The 17,871-nt window shown below is 45.1% G+C and overlaps 1 protein-coding gene across 10 annotated transcripts in view; it reads left to right on the forward strand.

Moving 5' to 3' along the window:
* Window positions 1-17,871, forward strand: part of nup214 (nucleoporin 214) — an 80,608-nt gene that overhangs the window by 27,724 nt on the left and 35,013 nt on the right. For all 10 annotated transcript variants that reach the window (XR_005051718.1, XR_005051715.1, XR_005051716.1 and 7 more), the window contains exons 14-29: window positions 1,274-1,353; window positions 1,485-1,568; window positions 6,551-6,700; window positions 6,971-7,129; window positions 7,306-7,409; window positions 7,510-7,710; window positions 7,920-8,005; window positions 8,097-8,180; window positions 8,286-8,579; window positions 8,811-8,978; window positions 9,650-9,758; window positions 14,548-14,626; window positions 15,446-15,518; window positions 15,775-15,874; window positions 16,007-16,056; window positions 16,231-17,775. Coding sequence is in view for 5 of the 10 variants with exons in the window: in XM_036977289.1 (XP_036833184.1) it covers window positions 1,274-1,353; window positions 1,485-1,568; window positions 6,551-6,700; window positions 6,971-7,129; window positions 7,306-7,409; window positions 7,510-7,710; window positions 7,920-8,005; window positions 8,097-8,180; window positions 8,286-8,579; window positions 8,811-8,978; window positions 9,650-9,758; window positions 14,548-14,626; window positions 15,446-15,518; window positions 15,775-15,874; window positions 16,007-16,056; window positions 16,231-17,775 (3,366 nt within the window). In the remaining 5 variants the exon portion in view is untranslated. The remainder of the gene's footprint in view (window positions 1-1,273; window positions 1,354-1,484; window positions 1,569-6,550; window positions 6,701-6,970; window positions 7,130-7,305; window positions 7,410-7,509; window positions 7,711-7,919; window positions 8,006-8,096; window positions 8,181-8,285; window positions 8,580-8,810; window positions 8,979-9,649; window positions 9,759-14,547; window positions 14,627-15,445; window positions 15,519-15,774; window positions 15,875-16,006; window positions 16,057-16,230; window positions 17,776-17,871) is intronic.

Here is a 17,871-nt window from a genome sequence, read left to right on the forward strand (position 1 = left end):
ACCACGCTGCCATCATACTGCTCAGGAAGGAGACGCGTTCTGTCTCCTAGAGATGAACGTACTTTGGTGCGAAAAGTGCAAATCAATCTCAGAACAACAGCAAAGGACCTTGTGAAGATGCTGGAGGAAATGGGTACAAAAGTATCTATATCCACAGTAAAACGAGTCCTATATCGACATAACGAAAGGCCGCTCAGCAAGGAAGAAGCCACTGCTCCAAAACCGCCATAAAAAAGCCAGACTACGGATTGCAACTGCACATGGGGACAAAGATAGTACTTTTTGGAGAAATGTCCTCTGGTCTGATGAAACAAAAATAGAACTGTTTGGCCATAATGACCATCGTTATGTTTGGAGGAAAAAGGGGGAGGCTTGCAAGCCGAAGAACACCATCTCCGCCTTGAAGCACAGGGGGTGGCACATCATGTTGTGGGGGTGCTTTGCTGCAGGAGGGACTGGTGCACTTCACAAAATAGATGGCATCATGAGGAAGAGAAATTATGTGGATATATTGAGGCAAATGGGTCTTCCAAATGACCCCAAGCATACTTCCAAAGTTGTGGCAAAATGGCTTAAGGACATCAAAGTCAAGGTATTGGAGTGGCCATCATAAAGCCCTGACCTCAATCCCATCGAACATTTGTGGGCAGAACTGATAAAAGCGTGTGCGAGCAAGGAGGCCTACAAACCTGACTCAGTTACACCAGCTCTGTCAGGAATAGGCCAACATTCACCCAACTTATTGTGGGAAGCTTGTGGAAGGCTAACTGAAACGTTTGTTCCAAGTTAAACAATTTAAAGGCAATGCTACCAAATACCTATTGAGTGTATGTAAACTTCTGACCCACTGGGAATGTGATGAAATAAATCATTCTCTCTACTATTATTATTTCGCATTCTTAAAATAAAGTGGTGATCCAAACTGACCTAAGACAGGGAATTTGTACTTACATTAAATGTCAGGAATTGTGAAAAACTGAGTTTAAATGTATTTGGGTATGTAAACTTCCAACTTTAACTGTACATTTGCACCCCAAAAATGTGACAGGTTTTCACTTTGACATTATGGGGTATTGTGTGTGTGTGTGGTGGGTGAGATTAAATAAATTAATGTTAATCTATTTTGAATTCCGGCTGTAACATAACAGAATGTGGTGAAAAGTCAAGGGGTATGAATAATTTCTGAAGGCACTGTACTTGTTTTTTCAACATTTGCATCTTTATTGTTTTGGTTTGTGATATTGTTGATATCCATTCTGTCTTTCTGTTTCAGGCCCAGTCCAAACCGGTACACCCTCCACGGTTGTACAGAAATGTTCCCCAGCCACCCAGACAAGTGCACCCACACCACAGGTACTAAAAACATAATCTGCCTTTTCAAATAAATAAGATATTAGACCAGCAATCAATTTCTTGTAGTACAGGTCATAATAGTAGAGACAAATGCAGTGTCTCGAGACATCTGTCTGTTTGCCGTCCTCTAGGCAGCGCTGAGTGTGAATGCCCTGGAAAGGCAGCTGCAGCAGAGGAAGGGCTCAGACCCAGTCATGGCTGGAATACTGGAGGAGGTAACAGATTAATCCAGTACTATTTCTCTCAAACTACTGTTCTTAATAACTTTTTTATTTGATTATGAATCCTATTTATTATCATAACCACACACATTCAGTGGAGTTAACCCACAAAGGAATCGAACCCAGCACCATGCTCCAACCAATTTACGAGATATGGGTCTTGCTATAAATAATGGGTCTAATGTGTGACGTTGGTATAAACATTTCAAAATGCTTTGAAACAACAACAAAACTTCTTCTTTTTTTTATGCATTTCCACTTGTGTACTTGGGGGAATATATTTGCAAATTGGCCCATAATTCTACCTTTACAATATGGGCCTAGGACTATACATCCTTTAAGCAGGGTTCATACAGACAAGGACTTATAGTGATTTTTTTTTTTCAAGCTCTTCATTTATATTTTCAAGGACCTCAATGTTATACAATTGTATAATTTTATATAATTGTACATATAGGGCCTAATATAGACCCCCCTTGTGTACTTGGGGGAATATATTTGCAAATTGGCCCATAATTCCACCTTTACAACATGGGCCTAGGACTATACATCCTTTAAGCAGGGTTCATACAGACAAGGATAATATAATTTATAAAATTGTACATATAGGGCCTAATATAGACCCCCCCCCCCCCCCTCGACTTCACTAAATACACTGAAAGAAAATATATAAACGCAACATGCAACAATTTCTAAGATTTTACTGAGTTACAGTTCATATAAGGAAATCAGTAAATAGTCCTAATGTATTTATTTCAATCTATGGACCGGGAATATATAGTGCATTTGGAAAGTATTCAGACCATTTGACTTTTTCCACATTTGTTACATTACAGCCTTATTATAAAATGTATTAAATAGGTTGTTTTCTTTCATCAATCTACACACAATACCCAATAAATATTTTTTATTTATTTTTAATATTAGCAAATGTATATGACATTTACATAAGTATTCAGACCATTTTACTCAGTACTTTGTTGAAGCACTATTGGCAGCAATTACAGCACACCTGTATTTGGGGAGTTATTTTCTGCAGATCCCCTCAAGCTCTGTCAGGTTGGAATGGGAGCGTCTCTGCACAGCTATTTTCAGGTCTCTCCAGAGATGTTAAATCATGTTCAAGTCCAGGCTCTAGCTGGGCCACTCAAGGACATTCAGAGACTTGTCCCGAAGCCACTACTGCGTTGTCTTGGCTGTTTAGGGTCGTTGTCCTGACCTCCTGTCTGAGGTCCTGAGCGGGTTTTCATCAAGGATCTCTCTGTACTTTGCTCCATTTGTCTTTCCCTCGATCCTGACTAGTCTCCCAGCCCCTGCCACTGAAAAACTTTCCCAGAGCATAATGCTGTCACCCCCATGCTTCACAGTATGGATGGTGCTAGGTTTGACAGACGTGATGCTTGGCATTCAGGCCAAAGAGTTCAATGTTGGTTTCATCAGACCAGAGAATCTTGTTTCTTGTGGTCAGAGTCCTTTTGGTTGCCTTTTGGCAAGCTCCAAGCAGGCTGTAATTTGCCTTTTACTGAAGAGTGGCTTCCGTTTGGCCACTCTACCATAAAGGCCTGAATGGTGGAGTGCTCACAGATGGTTGTCCTTCTGGACGGATCTCCCATCTCCACAGAGGAACTCTGGAGCTCTGTCAGAGTGACCATCAGGTTCTTGGTCACCTCCCTGACCAAGGCCCTTCTCCCCTGATTGCTCAGTTTGGCTGGGTGGCCAGCTCTGGGGAGAGTCTTGGTGGATCCAAACTCCTTCCATTTAAGAATGATGGAGGCCACTGTTCACTGTTCTTCAATGCTGCAGAAAGGTTTTGGTACCCTTCCCCAGATATTTGCCTCGGTACAATTCTGTCTTGGAGCTCTACGGACAAGTCCTTTGACCTCATGGCTTGGTTTTTGCTCTGACGTGCACTGTCAACTGTGAGTCCTTATATAGACGTGTGTGTCTTTCCAAATCATGTCCAGTCAATTGAATTTACCACAGGTGGACTCCAATAAAGTTATAGAAACATCTCAAGGATGATCAATGGAAACAGGATGCACCTGAGATCAATTTCACATCTCATAGCAAAGGGTCTGAATACTTATTTATATAAGGTATTTCTATAATTTTTCATATGTGCAAACATTTCTAAAAACCTGTTTTAGCTTTCTCATTATGTGCTATTGTATCTAGATTGAGGACATGTTTTATTTAATCCATTTTAGAATAAGGCTGTAATGTAACAAAATGTGGAAAATGGAAAGAGGTCTGAATACTCTAAGGAAATGCACTGTAGATATCCATATGTTGGTCACAGAAACCTTAACTTATGGGTGTGGATCAGAAAACCAGTCAATATCAGGTGTGACCACCATTTGCCTTATGCAGCACGACACATCTTCTTCAAATGTACTTTATTAGGCAGTTAATTGTGCCCTGTGTAATGTTGTCCAACTCCTCTTCAATGGCTGTTCTAAGTTGCTTGATATTGGCAGGAACTAGAACACAATGTCATACACATCGATCCAGAGCATCCCAAACAAACTCAATGGGTGACATGTCTGGTGAGTATGCAGGCCATGAAAGAACTGGGACATTTTCAACATCCAGGAATTGTGTACAGATCTTTGCGACATGGCCGTGCATTATCATGCTGAAACATGAGGTGATGGCGGCTGATGAATGGCACGACAATGGGCCTCAGGATCTCGTCACAGTATCTTTGTGCATTCAAATTGCCATCGATAAAATGCAGTTGTTCGTTGTCCGTGGCGTGGCTTATGCCAGCCCATACCATAACCACACCACCACCATGGGGCACTCTATTCACAATGTTGACATCAGCAAACCGCTCGCCCACACGACGCCATCTGCCCAGTACACATGAAACTGGGATTCATCCGTGAAGAGCTCACTTCTTCATTGTGCCAGTGGCCATAAAAGGTGAGTATTTGCACATTGAAGTTGAATACGACGCTGAACTGCAGTCAGGTGAGGACGCAGATGAGCTTCCCTTACACTGTTTTTGACAGTTTGTGCAAAAAATCTTGGTTATGCAAACCCACAGTATCATCAGTTGTCTGGGTGGCTGGTCTCAGACTATCCTGCAGGTGAAGAAGCCGGATGTGGAGTTCCTGGTGCGTGGTTACATGGTTACACGTGGTTACACGTGGTCTGAGATTGTGAGGCCAGTTGAGTGTATTGCCAAATTGCCTAAAATGACGTTGGAGGTGATTTATGATAGAGAAATTAAAATTAAATTCTCTGGCGACAGTACTGGTAGACATTCCTGCAGTCAGCATGCCAATTGCATGCTCCCTCAACTTAAGACATCTGTGTCATTGTGTTGTGACAAAACTGCACATTTTCAGAGTGACCTTTTTATTGGCCCCAGCACAAAGTGTACCTGTGTAATGATCATGCTGTTTAATCAGCTTCTTGATATGCCACACCTGTCAGGTGGATGGATTATCTTGGCAATGGAGAAATGCTCACTAACAGGAATGTAAACAAATTTGTATTCAAAATTTGAGACCTTTTGTGCGTATGGGATATTTTATTTAATCTAATGAAACATGGGAGCAACACTATACTTGTTGCATTTTATATTGTTGTTGAGTGTAAATTGGAGGCGTGCCGATTTTTCTGTAGCCTATGTGGCCAACGCAGGCACACATAATAAAGCCATGACTTGCTGTAGCATTAATCTCACCATTTGAATCTCACCATCACTGTTTTTATAATGAGAAAGTGACCAAAAACCAGGTTCCTTTTTTTAATGGAAGGATTTGTATGTATGGCCAAGTTGAAGCCAACATTAATGTTGTCCTCATAATAACCACATGGTTTTACTGCAACAGAGTAGCACAACACCCTTCATATGAAGCTGCGGGAAACAAATGAATGTGGTCACATCTCTCACAAAAACGGATAAAGAATGAAAGCAAGGACAATTATAAGGGAGCAGGATACCTTTTTAATTGGTTACAGTAATTACAAGGACTTTTCAAACACCTATCTGAGGAAATGTCTGATTTTCAAGGTTAGCCTTTTGGAGTACTTGAATTTCTGAGCTCCAAGTTCAGGTAGGCTACTTCAAGCCCCTTGTATTGTTTCTAAAATGACCGGTGTAACATGGACACCAAAATGTATTTGTCATGTTATTTCATTACCATCATTTTGTGAAGAAGCCCACTAGGGCTAATTAATTATATCCAGAATAATTAAGCGTTGTGTTGTGCAATAGTCTATTCTACACAACTGCGCACAGTAGACTCGGCGTCCAATCCAAGGCACAAGAACGCATGAAAACATGAACTCGTTACCTTGATGTTAAGTGTAACGAGACCTGACTGTAAATAAAGCAAACAACAGATGTTCAAGATCAGTTCATTAGGGATATTCGATCCAACGTGGATCCAGGCAACTGTCCTCACCAGTGTAAAGAATGAGACTGAAAATAGCTCTTCACCAAATGCGCGTCTAACAAATATTGTGCATAATTATTGAAGAACCACGTTCATGACGGTATTGATTTAGGTTTTAAGTATGTAGGTAAGGTTACTCGTTTAGAAGACACTCGTTCAGTGGCTAATTTGACTGATTAATGCCTAATATAAATATAAATGATAAATTTATATATTTATTTATTTATTTATTTAAATATATTTATATATTTATTTATATAAATATAAATGACAACTTGCACTGCCATAATTGCAAGGACTGAAGAGTAATGTTTTGTCACGTGATTTTAGACACATCCGCCCAGACACCAACCATGACAAAGGGTTAAACAGGTTTTAAATCAACACTTACATTTTATTGAATGTAGCTGGCTCCCCCTTAATGTATTGACATAAAAAAATAAAATGGCAGATTATCAACAGCTGTAAGAAGTTGTCCAGTGTAGGAAATCCTCACATGTACCCGAGTTTATAGAAAGACCCATATGGTTCATCAATGTAGCTTCATGCAGGTTGTGTTCCTCTCAGATCGCCCACTTCCAGAAGGAGTTGGATGACCTGAAGGCACGCAGCCACAAGGCAGACTTCAGAGTGGGCACCACAGAGGAGATGAAGGAGCTGAGGAAGGAGTCTGAGGACTTCCACGTCTTCACCCTGGAGATCAAAGACACCACTGAGGTACAGTACGGATTTAATTTCATTTGATTAGATGTAATTATTTCAGAGATAAGGCCCGCGTGAGTCAGAATATGAAGCTCTCTGTAGTTGCCATTGTTAATTAATGTACCCTGTCGTGTCAAATTCAATCAGCTGCATTCACGTGGCCCATGAACTCACACCCCCTGGTGTTGCCAGGTCTATGACAACAAAAAGAGCCATTTCAACTTAAGTACAGCCACCTAGACCTCGTAGGCTCTTACCATGTGTATGTGTGCTTGTTGTCCCCAGTCTCTCCACGGGGACATCAGCACTCTGAAGACCACCATGCTGGAGGGCTTTGCTGGGGCGGAGGACGCAAAGGCCCAGAGTGAGCTCAACAGACACCGGGGCTACCTGCAGCTGCTGTACAAGAAACCACTGGACCCACGCAGTGAAGACCAACTCAAGGTAAGCCTCTGGATAGATAAGGAATGGATGGTTAGATGTGTATATCGAACGTCTATCATTCCTCAGGGGGGATGTGGTAGAAATGTCAAAAGCAGAACACTATTGAAAATCATTCACCGTGTAGAAGACTTTTTGTTGGACCGTCATTTATTTTTGGGTTTTCTCCCCATAACCAGGAGATCCGCAGGCTGTACCAGTATGTAAAGTTTGCTGTGGAGGATGTGAACGACGTGTTGGATCTGGAGTGGGAGAAACATCTGGAGAAGAAGAAGAAACAGAAGTGAGTGAGATTTCTTTCACTTCCTATGTCAATTTCCAATTGTCATTGTATGTTTCCTTTCTAACCAGTTTCCTCTGTGGTACTCCTCTGTCTCTCCCAGACACATGATTGTCCCAGAGAGGGAGGCTCTATTCACAGCCCTGGCCAACAACCTGGACATCATCAACCAGCAGAAGCAGAGGCTGGACACACTGGTCAAAGACCTCCACGCCCTGCGGCTCTACAACAAGACTGCAGCCTGGAGCACTCCTGCCCCCAGCCAGCCCTGCCATCCTGCTGCTACCACCCCCACTGAACAGGGGTATGTACATGGGTGTATACCTGAAATACAATGGGCAGATTTATTGTAGCATGAGGATCTGTTTAAAGGCAGTAAGTAAAAAAATGTTTAAAAGATTTATGTCAAATTTTTCACTGGGGTATGTGTGGTACAAAGTCGTGTTTTTATTTATTTATACACAGTGGCTTAAAAATCAATGGTCACTTATGAATTACCTCTGTGTTTACTAGTTTGGACAACGAGCTGGAGAGTTTGAGGGATGCACTCCTGAAAGCCAGTCTGGAGACTATTCCCAAGACCACCTCGAAATCGCCAGGCAAAATACTTACATTTTCCAACACGTGTCACTGTATTATCTATTGTGCTTGAGTGATGTAAATGTAATTTGACTCCTTCAACTTCTGCAGCCAAAATGTCTCCGATGAAGCAGTCTCAGCTGCGTAACTTTCTCTCCAAAAGGCAGACACCACCAGTCCGCTCCACCGCTCCAGGTACTCCCAACACCAACACACAGAACACAGTGACCAGTGCTGAGCAGTGAAGTATAAGTAACGTGTGGCGTTTACCCCTCCTGATTGTCCTATATCTTTCCCCAGTCAACCTGTCCCGCTCGGCCTTCCTCTCTCCCAAATACTACGCAGACCTGGACGATGTGAGCTCCACCTCCTCCCTGTCTCAGGCCCTAGACCCAGAATACTCCCATTATTTTGCAGAGGAAGAACCAGAACCAGAGCCTGAGCCTGCCCCCCTTCCCATGCTCCCCCTCTCTATGCCCCGCCACCCCACGGTGGTACGCACCCCCTCCATAGCCCCGGGGTTTGGGGCCATCCAGTCCACTCCCTTCAGCAAGGTGCGCCAAGGCCTGGGCCTCAGCCCCATCATGAGCCCAGGTAGGAAACTATTGAGCTTATATGACTTTTATTTAACCAGGTTGGTCGGAGAACAACAGGTAATACAACTTTGCTGTTGTGAAGTAGTATGTCATTTATATTGTATGTTTTACCCTCTAGTATCAACCGTCAGGTCACAGAGAGGACAGCCAACCTTATGTCAAAGTGCTGTACTATGTGGTTTTAAGAGAGCTATTCTGTAGTACAGTAAGTCATCAAATTTTTCTCCAGTTCCGACCAATAAGATCAACATGGGAGGTGCCGACAGCACGGCACTAGCCACTAAGACGGTGAAGCACGGAGCCCCGCCTACTGAGAAGGCCACACCCGTCCCCCTTCCTGCCCAACAGGCTGCTGCTAAAGCCGCTTTCCTCAGACAAATGGCCAATCAGAAACCAGGTAGGTGGGTTGCAGTTAATGGGAAGTACATTGCATTTGTGATCGTTTTTCTGTCACTGTAACAACATACAACGTTGCCTTGAGACCTATTATGACATTTATTTACATGTTTTATTTTCTGCTCTGCAAAGGACATGGGCTGAGGGACCTGTTTCTGTGTTGTGTGACCATGTTAGGCTCTGTTACCTTAACAGTATAACGTTCTAGTTTGAAAAAAGAACAAGCTAGGAAGAAACTTTCATTGTTAATCTCGCTACAATAAAACAGTTTGAAGACCGGTAGAGCGTCTTCTGCTCACTGTCGGTTCACTTTGAACAGTAAAACTCAATGCTATGTTCATACTCAGACACCAGGGGGAGACAAAGACCTCAGGATCAGAGGTGAACTGACAGCCTCATGACTTTACTATGCAGAATAATGGTTGACAATAGTTTAATCAATAAATTCAATTATTACATTAAATTATTTAAACAGTACGTTTAAAGTTTTAATCAATTGAGACTATTCGTCTGAATATAGTGTACATCAGTCTGTTGCTAACCCAAAATAACATGACCGGTATGATTTTGAATTGATTGAATGAAAAGGTGACAAAATATGTGCGTCTGGTTGTCCCAATGTCAGTTGTAATGACAAATTGTCATTGACGTTTCTTCTTTGTGGTCAACCAGCAGTCAGTGGCTCTCTGACAGAGTCCACCCTGAAGACTGTTCCCCAGGTGGTCAACGTACAGGAGCTCAATGACAAAGGATTGCCACCGCCTGTCTCCACTGTGATCAGGTAATCCATCATCATCAATATTACTTTCCCTCTTCATCAGGGCGTCGTCACCTTGGGTCTCGGCTCAAGAATGCTTGGCACCTTTTCTGATTACAATTCCCAAAAGTTAGAAAGGACATTAAATGAAACAAAATATTATGTAGATAAGAAATGTGTAGACAGTGAATACATTTCATTAGGATCCACTCAGCCCGTTCCTATCTAATATCGTTACAATAGTTGGCTGATTCCAATCTAACCATTACTGTAAAAAATAACCTACGGTCCACATAACTACTGTACACTGCAGCTTTCTTGTTTGTTTTTGTTTGTCTAATTTTAAAACTTCCGTGTGCTGCAGTGTTAGGGTCTGCTGACAGTGATGTGACCCTCAGGGTCTGCCACAATGACTCTCTTTAAAAAACAAACCTGTTTTTAAAGTCACGGAAATACAAAGTCTCTCTTTGTAGTCTAATAAACGTAAGGTGTACAGTATATACTGTATTTTAGTTTGAACCATGCAGGGTCTTCTGATAGGCAAGGCATTAAAATGAGGTTCTGCTGAGGGCCAGATTACTCTATGGTGGATGGAGAGAGGGGTTATCGCTATTTTAGCTTGGCGAGGCAAATTTACAATGACTCGCTGATGCAGAAAGAGACAGCTACACACACAAATAAGGGCAATAGAAAGAACAGGGTGAGCGGGTGTGCTGTACAGACAGTGACGGGACTAGACTGGTGCTGCATGAAGGGTCCATGTGTGTGGGGGATGGGCACACACATGGGCAATGGACCGTGTTATAAAGTGTGTGTGTGGGTGAGTTTACGTCCTGAGGGACGAGGGCCCACTTCAGCACGAGCCTATGCTGGTTGTGTGTGTGGGGCTGCATACTGTACTTCAGTGTACAGTGTGAGTGGTTCCCAACGATGCAGAGAAATATTTTACAAATGATATAACACAAGGGGAAAAAAATACACAATGAGTAACGATAACTTGGTTATATACACGAGGTACCAGTGCTGAGTCGATGTGCAGGGGTACGAGGAAATTGAGGTAGATATGTACCTACTGTAGATAGGAATAAAGTGACTAGGCAACAGGATAGATAATAAACAGAAACGGCAGCGTAGGTGATGAGTCAAGAGTTAGTGGAAAAACAGTCAATGCAGACAGTCCAGGTAGCCATTTAGTTAACTATTTAACTATGTAGCACTAAATAGTTAAATAGTCCCTGCCATTGGTGATAAAAGGGCTGTTGATGACATCTGTGCATGTCATGTCAATACCAGAGTGACTAAGGTGCGCCAGGATGGACAGATGTTGGCACAGCCCTGTATAACTGTTCCCATAAAGTGACAGAGGGAGAATGTCAACGTCCCCAATGTCACAGTCAGACTGGAGGGAGAGGGGCCCTTTAATTGGCACCGTCAGCAGTTTGTTTTTATAATAAATGTTATTGGGGGAAGGGGAAAAGGAAAGTTCATTTTATGCTTAAGTGCCGATAAGAAATAAATGCACACGTTCTGCTCTTTCTAGATAATATCTGGTATTTCGGAATGAAATTGTTTGACTGCACCAAATGTCAGTTTATTCAGAAGACCTTCCTTGCTTACAAATAGAGTTTTGAATAGTTGTTAGTCTTACGTTTGAGTGTGAAATGCACTTTACCCATCATCCTTATCTAGGGAGATCCTCTTTCTCTCTTAGTCTCACCCTGGTCCCTTATTTTTCCCCATGACATCACATTAAATCACCCATAGCTAAGAGTCACCCATAACAACCGGTCTGATTACTTCTCAGACGAGTTATATGCAGGAACAGCCATTTACTAATCCCATATCCCCAGCCTGTCCTGTCTTCACTGCAGTAGTGTTGTCCTGCCCCAGCCACAGTGTGGAACTGGGGTGGACAGTATAGATTATCAGAGGCGCTGCTGCCAGCCAGATGCCAACATGCCAACACGGACAGAGAATGGGATTTGGTGTATGGGGGAAAACACAGCCGCAGCAGTATAGGGTTTTCTCTCACACAACTTCTCTCTCTAACTCCTCTGTCTTTTCTGTCCTCCGCTCTCCCTTTCTTTCCCTGTCTCTCTCTTTCGTGTCACATCTGTCATCTAATGGCCTTTTACACACACACAACATGACTTAAACAGAGCAGAACACCTCAGAGCATATAGCCAGCTGTAGCATCCTTCCTATTAAGATTTACTTCAATTAATTCATTTAATTTTATCTGTGGGGTGGTCTTTCCATTTCTAGGCTTCAGTGGCTGTGTGATAGAGTTATAGTGTGTTAGCAGCAGGAACATTGCACTGGAGAGGGTGGTCACTGGTGCCTGGCCTAGCCTGCCTGGCAGTGATGAAGCCGGCCAAGTTGTAAACCTAGGCTGATATATGGCAGTGCTTCTAAATGTCTGTTGGTGCCAGGTTACAGTGCGTACTTATGTTTGTGCTTGACCTCTAGTACCAAGGAAACAGCAGACAACGGCAGAGCGCTCTTCCATCTCTCTGAGTTAATGCATGGGTAAGGCCTGCCCATGCAACTTTGATGGAGAGATACTGAATAATTGACAGTGTGTGTTGCTGACCCAAGGTGATAGGTCCACACTGCACAGGGGGAGTGGTCAACACACAGACGCCGCTCACCAAACGGACATGTTTGTAACTATGGAAATGTTGTAGCAAAGAGAACTTGGCCCTGTTCCTAAACAACTCCTAGCCCCCACTTTTGCAGATCTGAAAGAATAAGATGGGTATAAGCAAAATGATGGAGGTTCCAATTGAAGACCATTTCGATTACACCTTTCCAATTCCTGCAGTGTGTGGAGCTCTGTTGTGTCTGGTGTTTGAGTAGTTCTAAAATGTATAGCTTGCTTCACTGTTTGCTGACTACTACTGTTATGTAGGCTACTCCGGTTCCTGCACAGTACTGGCTAATTGGGAGAGCCTGCACTACCTCTTTCTCCCTGGAGGGGGCCCTGTTGTCAATGAGATTTCAGTGGCCATTCCTGGCCTGACTTGGGCATGCTTGAGTAAGTGGGGGCTCAAGATGACAGCATTGGTACCTCACAGTTCAAACTCATCAACGTTTGATTGAACCTGTCACAGGTTCAGCTGTTACTTTACACTACACATCCTCCTCTCTGCTAACTCACTGGCCTTAGCGGCTTACATCTGTAGTGGAAGATCTAGGATCTGTAGAGCTTCCCATTAGCTTTTTGATCACCTCTTATCTGTCAGGCCTGTTCAGTGTGCCTGTTTCTTCTTTTGTTTAGTGCTTAGGCCATTTCTTCAACACACACATTCCTTTTGTGTGTGTGCCTGTGCGTATTGATCGATGCGGGCTGCCCAAGGCCCTGTGGTGATGCGGTGCTCATACTGATGCAGCACTGAGACGGCCGTGAGTAGAGTTGCTGATGAGCGGAGTAATCATCCCCAGCTCTGCCACCTGCTCTGTGCCCCCTCATCCAGAACTACAAGAACCACCAGACAGACACCCACATTGAAAGAACCACTAAACACACACTTAACCCAAATATGCATCTTTACACATACATACATACATACTCATCACCACTACCTACCTCATAGGAAACACAGTCACTTTACCAAATACACACACCTCCACCAGAGAGAAGATCTACTATGTCCCTAGTCAGGTTGATGTCCCCTGTACAGTAGTTCTCTGATGTGGAGTCCTAGCTTATTGGAGGTGAGTCCATCACATGAGATGAGCCATCATCCCTAGTTTGTATGTGGGCCTCAGCCGAGAGAAACAGACTCCAGCTAGGCGGCTTTATTAGGTCACTGCCTCTATCACATCTGATTCACTGCCGGCAGAGGCTACCAATCTGAGTGCATCTTTGTCTCGCCATCCCCCACGGCACTCACTGCCCCAATCTCCCTCTCTTTTATCACCTCTCTCACAAACAGCTCCCTCTCTGTCCTCTATCTCCATCCCTCTTCATCTTTAGTTCTCCCATGCCTCTCTCCCAATCGGTCACTGTCTGCCATGCTCTCTTTCCTTCTCTGCCCTCTCCCAATGTCTTTGCCTCCATATCTCACCCTTGCTCGTTCTCTAACCCTCTGCCCCTGTTTCTCTGAGAGGATGTAATTGATGGTCCTCACTCTCTACTAGGCCTTGCTGCTCTATTGTGATGCGGTTGAATATTTTGGCAGGATTCTCCCTGGGGCCATTTTCCAAATTAGCTCTGCTCACAATAACAAGTCCACCACAGCCAGACAGTCTGATAGGCAGCTTATTTTAGAGATGCATTCCCCTGCCAGTCGGTCCCTCAGACACAACACTGGGCCTGTATTGTGTCCATCCACGCCAGTATGGTTTTGGTTCAGTTGTCTATAGTCTGTCCGTGGCAGTGGTTGATGTTGAAGAATATTTAGTAAGGCAGTGCAGGCCTATTGTTCTATGGCTTTTGTCTTCTGTATTCTATCCACTACTGTAGGTATCGTACATGGCCTTGGCTTTTGTCTGGGATGAGACTATCCTTGGGTTATGCAGCGTGTTTGCAGGTGGGGTAGTAAATTATAGGCTGATGCAAAGCGCTGATGCACACACTCAAACACCCCAATTAATCACTTGTGGCGTGAATAGCAATCACACCTCAGTTGTAAGTATGTGCGTGTCTCCTCATCGCTGACTTGTATTCGTTAACTTTCGGAAAGCAATTCCTGATGAAATGGAGTAGATGAGGAGATGAGAAATTAGGCTGTATTTGAAATGTGATGTATGCTTTGAATCCAACTCGTTGCGCACGGTTCTTTTTATTTCCTCTTTCTCCCTCTCTCAGCTCCTCAGTCCCAGCCCCGGTCGGTCAGGTTGTTCAGCAGGTTTTGGCTACAGTGGCCAACACCAACCAGGCCAAACGAGTGAGTATCAGCAGCCCGTATGGCATCCTCCCAACAGTCAAATCCTGTGAACTACATCACACTCCCACACCTTTAAGCCAGCTGTCTGGGTATTACTAGCTAGAGGCCTCATTTCTCCCTGCTCTAAGAAAGTCAAGTCAAGGTAAAACGTCACCAACTTGCAGACGGAACCAACTGAATACACGTGCAAGAGATATTCAGCTACAACCGGAGGCAAATGGAAGGTCAATAGAAAGTTATTGTTTATTTATAAATACCAAGGAGTTTCATCTGTGTGCTATCAGTGGCCGAATATCTCTCCTACACCCCGACTCTGTGTAGTTCCTGGAGTTCCAGTGTAGTTGGCTGACTGCTGGGCTGCGTTGTTATGGGTTAGAGGGCACAGGGCTGTGAAATGCCCCAGGTTCCTCCCATGTCCCAGCGGTGGATCGATAGAAGTGGCAACTGGGTGGGAACTGAATCATACAGGGGAACTCTCACACACACATTACACCCCATTCCGAACCAGGTTCAAGTTTACGGGAAGACCCAAGCACTCATGACGCATAGCCTACACACCGATACACTCACAGAAAAAACACAGACCATGTTAACACTAAAACACTGTTTTGTGATAAACAGTTTCCAAAGTCTGAGTACTGAGATGAACTAAATGACATTTTGCTTTGACTTATGATAAACATGAAAGTATATTTTGGCTTTTTCATTTTTGGGGGGTGTTTTTCACCGCCTTATTTTCACCCTCTTTGTTAGTAGTTATTTTTGAAGCCTTGGCAAAGAGAGGCGTTTAAACTGTCCTTCTGTTGTTTTTCTTGTCAGAATTCTACTCAAGGCATACTGAAGGTGTCCGCTGAGAGTGTCTGCTCAGCTTCCCCCCAGGGTTTTGTGTTTGGTAAGTACACACTGTAAAGATGAGATGTTTTAGATGCTCATCAAAACATGCTGGAAAACACCTTCCACCTAGAGTTGATATATTTTTCCCAGGGTTTTTATATACTTGAAATTTACTAAATATCTGAGTGAACCATTCATACATTACATCCATTTGATTACATTCCGTACGTTACATATTTGATAAGCTCTTAGTATAAAAAGGTGTACTGAACCTAATTATCATGCTTCATTTAATGCCATCTCCTCTCCCCCAGGCGGACCCCCTAAAGCTGATGCCCTAGTCTCCCTGCCCCCCTCCAGCTCAGCCCCGTCACTGGGGGAGCAGAGCAGCAAAGCCTTCTCCTTCATCGCAGCGTGAGTCTCTGGGGTCAGGGGTCAAAGAGGGACACTTCATTTCAGACCTTGATTGGAAAACAGGAAAGTTAATAAAATAAATAGACCACTGGCTGACTGTGTTTTCTCATACTATATGATGCTTTTGGACAGGTCTGCCGGGGGCTTCAGTTTCTCCTCTGCGCCCCAAGGAGCTCCACCAGGTACCTTTCTCGCTCATGCACAGCCATGTATGCCACACATCAGTTTTAGTAGACAGTAAAGTCAGTGTTATAGTGTGTTGAATGCCATATCAATGAAGTAATAATCTATGAAATCCATTACTCGAAAGAGTTGGGCGTAGTTTGTAAATTTGCTGTTCATTTCTCTCTTCCCAGTAAAGGATGTGAGTAAATTCTCCTTCAGCAGCGCTGGCGGCAGCACAGGCAAGATGATGTTTGGCTCCTCTACCGGGGAGGAACCCTTCTCCTTCACCCCCAAATCCACCTCCCCCGCCCTGGGGGCCAACGGCTCCCCCACCCCTCTTCCCAGCATGTCAGGCGAGCCTGTGAAGCCCACCTCCATCACCCCCACCCTCAGAGTGGAGCCCCAGGCCCCCAAGGTGGTAGGAGGAGAGACCCTGGGGAGTTTCTCAGGTCTACGTGTTGGCCAGGGGGATGAAGAGAAGCCCTCAGCGGCCGCGTTTAGCTTTGGTCAGCCGGACAACGGAGCGGCGCTAGGGTTAGGTACGGGGGCAGCCCAGTTTAGTTTTGGGTTGGCCCTCCAGCAAGGGAAGCTAGCCGAGGCTGCATTTGGTGAGGCAGATTCTACCCTGACAGACTTATCCAAGGCTGCATTTAAGCCTCCCGAACCAGCCGCCCTGTCTGTCACTAAACCTGTGTTCTCAACATCAGCAGCCACCTCCTTCAGCAGCCTCCTAGCGGCACCCCTCTCTTCCCCCTCAACCACCCTGGAGAATGAGCACCACAAAACCCCCACCACCCCGGCAGACTCCACTCCACCCCTAGAGCCTTCTTCCTCACAGCCCAGCCCCTCCGTCAGCCCCCCTATCGCTGAGCCTGAGGTTACTACCTCCCCAGAGTCCTCTGTCACCCCCACCCCTACCATCCCTGAAAAAGCCCCAACGCCCCCAGCTCCCCCCGCCACCTCTACCACCTCTTTCCCCCCTGCCTCCATCACCCCACCAGCCCAGGCAGCCCCAAGCACCACCCCAGAGCCTGTCCATGAGTCCATGCCTGCCCCTGAGGCCTCACCACCCGCAATCACCCCCACCCCGGAGGCCCCACCACTAGCCTACCCGGCCCCCAGCTCAGACAAACCTGGCTCCATCTTCACCCAGCCACCGGCCGTCATCGCAGTTAGCACAACTGTAGCCGTCACCAGTCTCACCCCGGTCATCAACACTGCAGCCCCCGCCTCCACCACCCCTACCAACTCCAACTCTGTATTTGGGCAGCCTGCTCCAGCCTCAGCGGCTGCCGGAGGCTTTGGTTCCACCGGCTTCGGTGCTCCCCTTGCTACAGGCGCAGCAGCTGGCTTCGGGAAACCTGTATTCGGACAGACAGTAGGCGGGTTTGGCCAGCCTGCTGCTAATGTAGCCGGTGGCTTCGGTTTTGGCCAGTCTGCATTTGGGGCCAACCCCGGATTTGGACAGCCCGCAGTGGCCTCCCCTGCTGCAGTTGCCAGTACCGCTGCTAGTGGAGGTGGTTTGTTTGGAGCCCTCAGTGTCAGCAATGCAAGTGGCTTTTCCTTTGGCTCCCCCAGCGCCAGTACGGCCAGCAGTACGGGCACAGGCCTGTTTGGGCAGCCGAGCGCCACCCCGGCCTTCGGGCAGCAGAGTGCTGGGTTTGGACAAGGCTCTGCATTTGGAAGCAACACCACCACTACATCCTCCACTGGTTTCAGCTTTGGACAGACTGCAGGTGAGTGTGTTTGTGTTTGTGAAAAGGCACTAATACTGGTTCCATCCTTGAATTCATCACCAATGTATTGTATTTTCTAAGTGTCAGACAGCTCAG

Source organism: Oncorhynchus mykiss, chromosome 5, assembly GCF_013265735.2.
Source record: "Oncorhynchus mykiss isolate Arlee chromosome 5, USDA_OmykA_1.1, whole genome shotgun sequence".
Lineage (NCBI taxonomy): Eukaryota > Metazoa > Chordata > Actinopteri > Salmoniformes > Salmonidae > Oncorhynchus > Oncorhynchus mykiss.